Here is a 12,376-nt window from a genome sequence, read left to right as displayed (position 1 = left end):
AATAGGCAAAGAGTATGCCCATGTGTCCTTTTATACGTTAGATTGACCAGTCCAGTGATAGGGTATATCTTCAAGAATGGGAATGCGACATCTTTTTGATTGCTACACTCTTCGCTCGGATGGTTCTTCCTTTCAATAGTAAAACCACAGGTGCTAGAGTCAGCGCCAGTGCCACAAATGCTAGTAGACTACTCGCCCACTGGTAACCCAGCCGAACATACATTGGCTTGGCTGCTAGTGGCAAGAATGCCGCGAAGATGTTCTCTCCGAATGCGACAGCTGCGATAGCACTGGCCGCATATCCGGCATAAGAGTCTGTGATATAGATACTAACCGCGGTGACTATAACCATGCTTGCATAGCCGATCAGAGCTAGGGCCACTGCAAGTACAATCCAGTGTGACTGGTATATACCCCAACCATACATGAAGAGGCCACCCGCTAGCGCAAGGGCTGTGCTTGGAATGGAAAGATGCAGAATATACTCAGGTATTGGGATGCCAGGACTATCCGGGTTGTGTGAAGCACTTCGGGTGTAGACTCGGTTTTGTAAAGTGCATGCGAGGAGCCCAATGACTTGACCAACGCCTATAGCAGCCTGGACTACACCGTCGGTGTACGATGGCCAGCCATAAGTGTCGCTGAACACGAGGGGGATTGACTGCGTGGAAATGAAGACCAAGCCAAACGCAAATGCGGACCACAATGTAAAGGAGGTGATCGTTGGCTCGGTTGTGAGAAGAACAGCTGATCGGGCTATTGTTTCCTGGAATGTTGCCAGGGTCTCGCTATCGTCTGACGCCCTCGGCGAAGCTTCGTCAGGCATAAACTTCACGCGAAGTAATGGGCCTCGGGTTTCCTTCATACAAAACAGAACAACCGGGGTGAATGCGCCGTATATAATCAATTCAATCCAGAATATCCTGTCTGCTCAGCTGTAGTTCCCCATTAAACAAGGAATGTTACTTACCATCGCCACCCCAATGGCTCCGCAATAGCACCCAGAACAGGGCCCATTGTCACCCCAAACAACAAGGTGAATGTATACAAGGTTAGAGGGAAGACTCGCTCTCGGTGATGCAAGAACAGGTTCGACGCTATTCCATCTGCGCAATTTTGCAAAGTTCCTCCGAAAGCCCCAGCAATGGCCCGGCAAATGACAAGCGTAGCGAAATTTTGGGCCAAGGCCTGTGGGATCAGAAAGATCGTAAAGAGACCATATGCCACCTACAATGCTATCAGTAACTAACGCCGAATCGCATGAACAGAGGGACGATACCAGAAAGCCAAATCTCATGCCGTAAGTCTCCATTAATGGGAGAGTCGCTAGCGGAACAAATGCCGCCGCAGCGTTCCATGCCGTAACGGCAAAAAAGTTATACTCAAATATTCCATTAGCCAAATGAAACTCGGAGGATATTGCGTCGGCTGCGGTGGTGATAGACGTGGCGTTCAACCCAACAATGAAGGTGACCCAACATGATGTTAACATCGACATCCATTTCTTCCATCGCGGCCAGTTGAATGGATTATGGGGATGGTGCTCCCAGTGCATCGGAGGCTGAACTGTCATTTGGCAGCGGCATACCTTGCTGAAACGTGCATAATGATTCAAACCGCGGCGGTAGCAAAGTGGGTGGGAAAGCTTCGCGGGTCCAATTCCACAGGGTAGGATACCCAAGGATTTCCTGAAGTGGGAAATCCCCAGACCGATCTGCCATGTTATTGGATTTTCCAGTGGACCTTTGTTTATAAAGTGGTGGTGATTGGATGCATTCAAGATCCGTGGTGGATTTTATGAGTAATGGAAACTCGAAAGGTCACGGCGGTTTACACCTCAGGCATCAAAGACATTTCCGCCTAGTCTTTCCTTTTCAGGTTTTTCCTCGTATTTCCAAGTTCCATCTAAAGAACCGAGATTCTATTCTTCGTTAAAAATATCCGGCATAAGATGTCTTACACAGACTATGGAAAACCTACATCTGTTGCTGTTTTCATCTTAAAATAGAAGTATACGAAACGTTTAATATATATAGTACAAAATTGCGCACGTCAGTGTTTTCTAAATATAAAGGGCCATCGGGATGTCTCAACATCCCGTCTCAACCGCCTCGGTTAAAGCTCCCTATGGAGCTCATTGCTCTTTCTAGAAAATTACCAGAGTCCGCAAAATACGGCGAAATTGATGGGCCGTATCGACCGTATTCCATATCATACCTCAGGCGGTCCTCTATGCCATTCATGTAAACCGTGAAATGTTCGCTCTTGGTCATTACTTCTTAGCTGTTTGATGATCACCGCACCACCCATTTAACATAATGTACCCACCTAAGATACTACCGCTGGGATGCCAGAATAGGCAAGGTCTAAGATGTATACACTATACTGGGAGCTGAGCCACGAAGAAGGCGCGCGCATTGGGAGGATGTCGATCAGTGATGGATCTTCAGGTCAAGCGGCTGTCAGCACCAACTCATATACACCAGATCTACCTAAACGAAAGACGCAAGGCGGCAAGTTACCTCTGAAAGATAAACTTTACCATTTCAGTTTTATGAAAATCAGGTAGAAGGCTACTCCGATAGGAGACCTTTGACATGACGGGTCCGCTTTACTAGATATTCCACTGGATGTTAAATAAACCCTTCTAGAATCCACACCCGCAACGGTGCGGATAGGGACCATGGAAATAGAATGAGGATAAACAATTCTAAACTAATTCTGGTTAAGGGTTCTCTTCTCTTATTTTGTTTAATTTTAGTTCTAGTTTTCTTCTTCTCTTTTAGTTCGATATTGGAAGCCAACTTGAAGTGGTGTGTAGAAATCGAGATCCGAATACTGTATATATATATGTGGAGGAGAAGAGACAATTATATACACCTTCTGAAGAGAATACCGCGACACCATACAAATATACGCATTAACGAGGCTATGATATAGCTTCACCACACATTGACTATAACCCAATAAGATCGAACGGATATTTGGGAATGCAAAGTTGATCATTGATTATAGATGCTACGTACCGCCGCCAATATTGCTCTGCCGATGTAGGCGTGCGTGAATGGCCGAGTGTAAACATAACTTAGTCAGCAGAGCATAGTAGGAAGGCAACGTGTAATGTCTCAATATTTAATATACATTGGATATATTTTTAATTTATATATATCACGACCTTGCTCGGTCTGATAGATGCTTCTATAAATTCTAGAATCTCAATAAATGACGTCATGCTGGAAGACTCCGACCGTGAGAACGAAAAAAACTTGACCGAATGCATGCCCGGCCAAGAGAGACGTACGGCGGTGGGGCAACCCAAGAGGGCTTGTTCTCCGCCCGAAACGCTCCGAATGCAAGTTTATGTCTACTCCAAGAAATTTCCGAATTCAACAACGCGACTCGCAAATATCGTGGTGCTGGTCAGCGCGAGCCAAAATTTCGATCACATTCTATATAGGTAAATTTGCGAGCGGGGCTAAGGAATTCAACCCTGACGATCGGTCCATACTGTCAGAGCTTCAGACGAGGATTGTTTGAAGAGCGAAAGTCTGCCAACCGCGTGCAGGTGGAGTGGTTGCCATTTTTGAGCACCTTGACCCGCTCGAGGCTCTTGGATCATCGATCAGATTTCTCTACAGAGTACAATGTAGACATCTACCCGAACCTTTGCAGATCACGATTGTCACTGATTTGCCAGCTTCCGATGGGAGGGCTGACGCGATACTCAGCCTCTCTTTTGGCCACATCTTATCCACGATTACTAGTACACAAGATGTACCTGTCCTGACCCGCAACTTTGAGGGCTACGTCAGATGCAGAGTTTGCAAGACATGAATCGTAATGTTTCAATATCATAGGTTAGGTGTCAGCCGCCACCAAACGGGGACCCAGATACATATCACGCATGGGAAGTGGAGAGTGCAAAGACTCGGATCCACACCGAGCCGTTGCTTGTTTCAGAGAGGTCCATTCGGAACAACCCAAGGAACAAAATGCAGAAAATTTCTTTTTACTCTTCTCACCGTGGTTTGATACGAAATTTAGTACAAGGCAAAAGGGTATCGGACCAACAGGAAAGGATGGCATTGGTTCATCCAAAAGGATGTCCAGTCTCCACCTGCATCGTCATCACAAGTCCTCGCAGCACCGTGCATTGATATCCAGGGTTCTTTCGATCTTGAGAGTGGTCGTGTTTCGGGTCTTAAGCCTAGGTCCACTCCAGATAAGGTACCATATCGCCCAATCATGTCATGTTGTTTCTTAATATAGGCACACGGATCCCGCCATCGATCGGCGCCCTGTTCGAGTATGGCCATCCTCACACATTGTCGGGCTCCGCTGGCGCTGCCTCAACATATTTTTAAATGGGGAAACCATAAGCAAAGAGACTCCATCGGGCGCACTACACATCTCGCCTCTTCTGGACCCTGTGGATCGGGACTGGGGTGGATGGCAAACCGTCAAGTTGCCGCCGCTTCTTCGCGCTGTTGCGGCGTCACGCCATATAGGCGACTCTCCCAATCATGGAAAGCCTGCGTTCCAGCGATATTCAACGACGTGGTGGCTTGGATTGCAGCTTCGACCAGATCACAGCAATAGAATAGCGATGATTCCAGCCGTGGGCCTTTAGGGTAGAAACCATACTGGGCTAGGAAACATGCCGTATCAAGTGAGAAACACCGCTACCCCACCACGGCTGAAAAGTAGATAGTGGATGGTTCCATGTCATCTATCAGCAGGCGAGGAGTGGGTCTATAGTAGAGGTTGTAATGGTCGTGGTAGAGGTCCCTGGCCCATTTTTATCCCCATCCTTCCCGGCCTGATGGTTCCAAGCCTTCTTTACGAAAAGTTTTGCAGCTGCTTTTTCGAGTCGACAGGTCGCTCGTTCCTTCGTTTGATTTCCCTCGCTTTTGACCACGCCCAGGGCATGTAGGATTTATTCCGTTTGAGATTATCGAGAGCCTAAGTCGCGCGCAGTTGTCGGTAGCAGGCCACTGCCGGGATGTTCCTCACGGTGATGCAGCGCTCAGCGATCCTTATCCTGTCGTTACTGAGCGCTACCGCCTTAAGCTGGCCATACACTGAGTCGCTCGTTGACTATAACCTGAATGAAAATAAAACCGCCGAAGCGCCGATTGATTATTGGGGAGAGTGGCCGGATCATGAATATCACCCGTCGCCCGATAACTGGCGCTTTCCGATCTATACCATCTTTTTGGACCGCATCGCTAACGGTGACCCGAAGAATGATGATATCAATGGCACCGCCTTTGAGCATGTGGTTGGCTCGAATCAAATGCGCCACGGGGGCGATTTGGTTGGTCTAATTGATACGCTGGATTATATTAGGGGCATGGGTTTCAAGGTGTGTTGAGCCGATTGTGATCCGATCTTGGTGCTTACTCTGGTAGGGCATTTACTTCGCTGGAACGTACTTGATGAACCTTCCCTGGGCCTACGATGGCTACTCACCGGTTGATACCACTTTGCTCGACATGCACCATGGCACACTCGAGGATTGGAGACGGACCATCACTGAGATCCACAAACGAGATATGTATGTGATCGTGGATAATACACTGGCAACGTAAGTACATATCCCAGGTGTCTCAGATCAACACTGGTTGACGAGTATATGCAGAATGAGCAACCTTATTGGTTTCAAAGGACATCTCAACGATTCAGCCGATTTTCGAGCAGATGAATATGAAGTGCAGTGGATCTCAGATAGACAGTACGCGGACTTCAAATTCGGAAATGAGTACAACGAGACCTGCAACTTCCCGAAGTTTTGGAATGAGACTGGGTATCCGTTGACATCAGGTGGTGTTGAGGAGCTGAAAGGGTGCTATAATAGCGATTTCGATCAATTTGGAGAGCTGGAGGCGTTCGGTAACTTTCCAGACTGGAAGCGCCAGCTTACCAAGTTCGCCTCGGTGCAAGATCGTCTGCGTGAATGGCACAAGCCTATTCGTGATGTCATCACTAAGCATTCTTGCATTCAGATCGCTAGTCTAGATATCGATGGTTTCCGTTTCGATAAAGCCGTTCAGACAACCCTCGAGCCCCTAAGTGAAATAACCGCCGTCTACCGTGAGTGTGCGAAGAAATATGGCAAGCATAACTTTTTCCTTCCCGGTGAGATCACATCAGGAAATACCTTTGGCAGTCTTTACCTTGGACGCGGTCGTCAGCCAGATCAGCAGCCTGAATCTGCAGATGCTGGTGTTAAGTTGAAGAATAGTTCGGACGGATATTTTCTCAGAGACGATGGATACCAGGCGTTGGACTCAGCCGCGTTTCACTACACGATCTACCGTTCGATGACTCGTTTCCTGGGAATGGATGGTAATCTAGTGGCTGGCTTTGACTTGCCTACTGATTTTATCGAGGCCTGGAATGGGATGCTCGTCAGCAACGACTTCCTCAATGCATACACGGGTGAAGTAGACCCGAGGCACATGTTTGGTGTCTCAAACCAGGACAACTTTCGCTGGCCAGCAATCGTAAATGGCACCGAGAAATATCTTCTGGGTCTTTATATCGTCACCTTGGAGCTCCCTGGAATTCCTCTGATCCTATGGGGCGAAGAGCAGGCGATGTATGTTTTTGAATCTACTGCTTCTAACTACCTGTTCGGCCGGCAGCCAATGACGTATCAGACGGCATGGTGGACACATGGATGCATGACTTTGAATACATCCAAATTCTACGATTTCCCTAATGAGAAGGGACTACACGGCTGCGAGGATATCACCGTTACGTATGATCAGCGGAATCCGGCACACCCTCTGCGCAATATCATGAAGCGCATGTTCGAAATTCGGGAGCAGTATCCGGTAGCAAATGATGGGTTTTATCTTCAAACGCTTTCTCAGCTGACAAAGGATGTGTACCTTCCTGGTTCAACGGACACGCCGACTGTGACTGGTCTATGGTCGGTTCTGCGGAGCTACTTCCCAGGCGTCCAGAAGGAGGCAAGCAAGAACAGTCAGAACCTTTGGCTTGTGTATCATAATGCTAACAAAACTGAAACCTACGGTGGTGACTGCAAAAAGAAAGATACCGCCTTGCTGTCGCCTTTCAAGTCGGGAACTAAGCTGAAGAATCTCTTCTATCCGTACGATGAGCTCACTTTAGAAGATGGTCCGGGCGAAATCGCAGTCCACAATAGCACTGAGAGCTATGGATGCATCCGCAGTATGAAATTGCTTCCATGGGAATACCGTGCCTACATAGAGGCCGAGAACTTCGTTGAGCCCGGCCCTACTGTTACTGAGTTCGTTCCTGGCCACGACGCCCGATTGTTGTCTACGGATGACAGTGGCCAAACTGTCGACATCCAGCTCGGATATTCAAAAGAGATGGACTGTGACAAGATCGCCGATGCCATCTCTTTGAACTCAACGACAGTGAAGGGAGTTACAGCTTCCCTTGACACATCTAGCGTGTCTTGCAACAAAATCTCCCCAAGGACAAGCAGTGATAACTTTGTTGGGGAGGTTCCAACCGTTTGGACATGGTCTGCCAAGCTGAAAAATGTCCACCACGGAATCCATCAGCTGACAGTTAAGAACGTTTCCACGACGTCTGGAGTTCATACCGATGCGGTTGACCAGTTCTTATTCCGTGTCGGAAGTCAAAACAATCCCCTTTTATCCCCACTGTCCAATTATTCCACCAGTCTTGTGCAGAAATCCGACAACGGCAGCTTCTATATCCAGCATGACGCCGCTGGTGCTGATAAATTTCGCTACTCGACTGATTTTGGCCTTAACTGGTCCAACTGGACAACGTATACCGGTGACAACACCCTAGTCGACTTCCCAGAGTGGACCGGAACAGACGCTCAGAAGTGGAAGGGAACTCATATTCGCGTACAGTACTTTTCAAGGCTCACCGGCAGTAGTGATTACATTCAGGAAGGTGATCATGGCTGGGAAAAAGGTGTTGCTCGAAGATTTCCTAACCTCTTTTGGAACGGTCCGTTCAATCAATATGGTTACGATGCGGGACTGGATAACAAGATGAGATACGATACCAAGGATCATCGTTGGAAGTACGATTTTGTCTACGAGTGGCCGGCCATTGGACAAATGAGTGTCTGGGGAATGTTAAAGGATGGGCGGCCCGACGTTACAGAGGTGTATGGTGATGTCGACAACTCATCTGTAGTTCAGAAACTTCCTCCGTCTTACCTATCGTCCAACGTGATCAATATCACAAAGCTGCCTCCATTCCCGCACCTCGGCTGGACCATCACGCTCAATGACGCCAACTTGAGATATGAGATGCTTCCGGTCGGATCTGGATGGGCCCAGCTCGTGCTATACATTCTTCTCTGGGTGCTTCCAATTCTCATGGGATTTGCTGGTATCTTCATCTTCATCAGGACATTCTACCGTGTTAAACTCAATACCGATGGCGATGTGGCCAAAGAAGATAAGCTACCGCTCCTGTTTTGGCGGAGGGTCAGAGAAAAGTTCTCCGGCGACGACGAGTCGGATAAGTCGATATCAGATAAGGATATACCGACAGACATTGCTATCGCGGGAGCCCCTGAGCAACGTCGTACAGTATTGATCGCCACCATGGAATACAACATCGAAGACTGGAAGGTCAAGGTCAAGATCGGCGGTCTAGGCGTCATGGCACAACTCATGTCTCAGCATCTGAAGCATCAAAACTTGATCTGGGTTGTTCCTTGCGTTGGTGACATTGAATATCCTCAGGACACGCCATCCGAGCCTTTCGTGGTCACTATCCTGGACAAGCCATATTTTATCAATGTGCAATATCATATAGTTGATAACATCACCTATGTCCTGCTCGACGCTCCAGTTTTCCGCCAACAGACCAAAGCAGAGCCATATCCTCCTCGCATGGATGATCTTGACAGTGCAATCTACTATTCGGCATGGAACCAATGTATCGCAGAGACGATCAAACGATTCCCGTCAATCGATCTCTATCATATCAACGATTTCCATGGTTGTTTAGCACCACTGTATTTGCTTCCCACGCGTACCATCCCGGTGTGCCTGTCCTTACATAATGCTGAATTCCAGGGTCTTTGGCCCCTGAGAAACCCCCAGGAAAAGAAGGAAGTCTGTTCGGTCTTCAACCTTCCCATCGAAACTGCAACCAAGTACAGTCAATTTGGAAACGTCTTCAACCTTCTTCACACTGGTGCGAGCTATGTGCGATTCTACCAACGCGGTTTCGGCGCAGTAGGTGTGTCCAAAAAGTATGGAAAGCGCTCATGGGCTAGATACCCGATTTTCTGGAGTCTTGAAAAGATTGGCAGTCTTCCAAACCCAGACCCCTCCGACACAGGGGACATGACAAATAACGCAGACGCCGAGGTTCCAATCCAGTCCTACGAAGAACGAATCAATGATAAGCTACAGGCCCAGAAGTGGGCTGGTTTGAATGAAGATCGTGATGCTGACCTACTTGTGTTCGTCGGGCGATGGTCGAAGCAGAAGGGAGTGGATTTGATTGCAGATGTCATGCCAGCGATATTATCCGCCAGACCCCACGTGCAATTGATCTGCGTTGGACCTATCGTTGATCTCTATGGTAGACTGGCTGCTACAAAGCTAGAGCGCATCATGGAAATGTTCCCTGGTCGCGTCTTCTCTAAGCCAGAGTTCACCGTTTTGCCTCCATACGTATTTTCTGGTGCCGACTTCGCTCTGATTCCCTCCAGAGACGAACCATTTGGGTTAGTCGCTGTAGAGTTCGGCCGTAAGGGTGCACTGGGAATCGGTTCTCGCATTGGAGGTTTAGGCCAGATGCCAGGTTGGTGGTACACCGTGGAATCCGACGCAACCCGCCATCTTCTGCATCAGTTGAAGACCGCTATCAAACAAGCGTTGGACTCATCACAGGACGCTCGTGAGGAGATGCGCGCCAATTCCGTCAGGCAACATTTCCCCGTTCTTGAATGGATTCAGAAACTCGAAGCCTTGCAACGAACAGCGATCCAAATCCATCACACCAAGAACAAGAACACCGTGACAGGCCCGATGCCAGAGTCGCAGAACTATTGGGAGACTCAAAGCGTACGAATGTCTACGCTGGGCCTTCCAGGACCTACCCAGTCGGTGACAGAGGGTTTGGATACACCGCCAGGAAGGCTTTTGACGCCCGGCCAGTCTCGATTTGCAGAATTGCAATTGGAGGGAGCTGATGGCAACAGGAACAGCAGCCTGGGTCGCAAACTCTCGCTCGGTCGGCGATCTGGACCTGGTCAGGACAGAAAACGTCCCGGCAAGAGCCCGCCGCGCGAGAGCCAGATCCTAGGAGAGGATTTGGAAGGTGAGAACACGGATGCCGAAGAAGAGGGCACCACTACGCCGCAGGTGAACTATATTTCACCTGAAGAAGCTATGGCTGCAGTTAACAACACTTTGGGAACTCAAGATATCGGAATGGCACACACGAACAATAGTACTCACTCGCTCGCTGGTCCTCAAGGATCTACTTACATGTCCGTGCCAGGCTCACCAAACAACATGTCACGGGCCTCCTCTCCAATGCCAGGAACCCCGGGGCTGCCCCAATACCCATTCCAGTTCGCATTGGGTTCTGGCGGAAATACTCCTTTCACTCACTCCCGCAATGTGTCCATGCTTTCCTTGCCTTCAGTCGTGGCGGACCACAACCAGCCGGTTTTTGAGCTGCAAAAGGTTGATCCGACCTTTACAGACAGCACACGCCACTTCACGCGACGCTTCGAAGAGATTCTCAACAACCTGAACAAGAAGAACTCGATGACAGACTGCTGTATCGAGACGTACCTAATGAAGAGCGAGCGTAAATTCTACGACATGTACAACGATGCACAATTAAAGAAACAGCCCGATGATCGTGCAGTGTCTGATTCGAATTCAGACACTCAAGATAACCGCGCCTCGTACGCCACTGTCACTGGAGGTTCGGACTCGAATGATCCGGATGAGATTGATTTATGGCTCTCTCGACTGGGGTATAAACGACCGATTGCTATTCAAAGATTCATGAGAAGGCGTCTTGGCAAATGGCCTGTCTACGCTCTATTCCTGGGTCTTGGACAAATCATCGCGACCAACTCCGCTCAAATGACCCTGTTGGTCGGTCAGGTAGGAGAAACAGCAACCAAGTTGTACATTATCGCCACGATCTACTGCATTTCCTCTATCTGTTGGTGGCTCCTCTTCTATCGATTCCCGTCAGTAATCGTCCTCACTCTCCCCTGGTTCATTTACTGCATGGCATTTATCATCATTGGCGTCTCTCCATTCGCTCTCACATCTCTCGGTCGAGCCTGGGCCCAGAACGTCGCTGCAGGTGTGTATTCCGCCGCATCATCTAGCGGCTCGTTATTCTTCGCCCTCAACTTCGGTGATCAGGGTGCCGTTCCTATAAAGGATTGGATGTTCCGCGCAAGTCTCATCCAGGGAATCCAGCAGCTCTACACCGTCGCCTTATGGTACTGGAGCTCGAAGGTGACCGAAGCAGAGGTGGGAGGCGTGTCCACCGCGGCTCTAAGCTCATGGAGACTCACAGCTGTGGTGATGCCCATCGCCGCAGTATGTTTCATAGTCGGCGTGCTTCTCGCGCTCGGCCTACCAAAATACTACCGCCAATCCCCCGGTAGGATCCTCTTCTTCTACACATCCCTCTTCCGCCGCCGTATTGTCCTCTGGTTCTTCTTCATGGTAATAGTCCAGAACTGGTTCCTCTCCGCAGCATTTGGTCGCAATTGGTCATTCCTCTGGTCCTCCCAACACGCTAAGGCATGGGAGGTCGTCATCCTAGTCATCTTTTTCTTCGTCGTCCTCTGGGTAATCATCCTCATCATATTCCGCGCCCTATCCAAGGAACACAGCTGGATTCTACCCGTATTTGGTCTGAGTCTCGGCGCACCGCGCTGGGCCCAAACATGGTGGGGAACGTCCAACATAGGCTACTACCTGCCATGGGCGGGAAGTCTGACATCCGGTGCCCTCGTGTCGAGATGCGTCTGGCTCTGGCTCGGTGTGCTTGACGAAATCCAGCAAGTCGGCCTGGGTATGATCCTCCTACAGACACTGACCAGAGTCCACGTGTGCTTCGTTCTGTTGGCCGCACAGGCTCTCGGATCCATCGCTACGATCTGCGCCCGTGGATTCGCGCCGAATAAGCTCGGGCCCGCGGGAATCTCGCCGAACGTGGGAACGTCTCTAGATACAGTTGGAAATGCGTGGTTCTGGATCGCGCTCTTCTTCCAGCTTCTGGCTAGGTAAGGCTTCTGTATTCCCGGCTTCAATGGATTCAATACTAATGTGGTTCATAGTTGGGGCTTCCTTTTGTTCTATCGTCGTGAGCAGCTTAATAGGCCTTAAGGCTT

The 12,376-nt window shown here is 49.3% G+C and overlaps 2 protein-coding genes across 2 annotated transcripts; one reads left to right on the top strand and one right to left on the bottom strand.

Moving 5' to 3' along the window:
* Window positions 1-70: 70 nt before the first annotated feature.
* AO090010000105 (uncharacterized protein) lies at window positions 71-2,273 on the bottom strand (the record flags this gene model as incomplete). Its single annotated transcript, XM_023233814.1, has 4 exons — window positions 71-923; window positions 971-1,188; window positions 1,232-1,566; window positions 2,159-2,273. The coding sequence occupies 4 exons, from the start codon at window positions 2,271-2,273 to the stop codon at window positions 71-73; spliced, it is 1,521 nt and encodes a 506-aa protein (XP_023094035.1).
* A 2,729-nt stretch (window positions 2,274-5,002) lies between these two features.
* ags3 (alpha-1,3-glucan synthase Ags3) lies at window positions 5,003-12,371 on the top strand (the record flags this gene model as incomplete). The annotated part of the gene is made up of 4 exons (XM_023233813.1): window positions 5,003-5,365; window positions 5,412-5,587; window positions 5,642-12,268; window positions 12,323-12,371. 4 exons carry the CDS (start codon window positions 5,003-5,005, stop codon window positions 12,369-12,371), a joined length of 7,215 nt encoding a protein of 2,404 aa, XP_023094036.1.
* Window positions 12,372-12,376: the final 5 nt, after the last annotated feature.

The sequence above is a fragment of the Aspergillus oryzae genome, chromosome 8 (assembly GCF_000184455.2).
Source record: "Aspergillus oryzae RIB40 DNA, chromosome 8".
NCBI lineage: Eukaryota > Fungi > Ascomycota > Eurotiomycetes > Eurotiales > Aspergillaceae > Aspergillus > Aspergillus oryzae.
The sequence above is the reverse complement of the archived record's forward strand: the minus strand, read 5'-3'. Positions and strand labels throughout refer to the sequence as shown.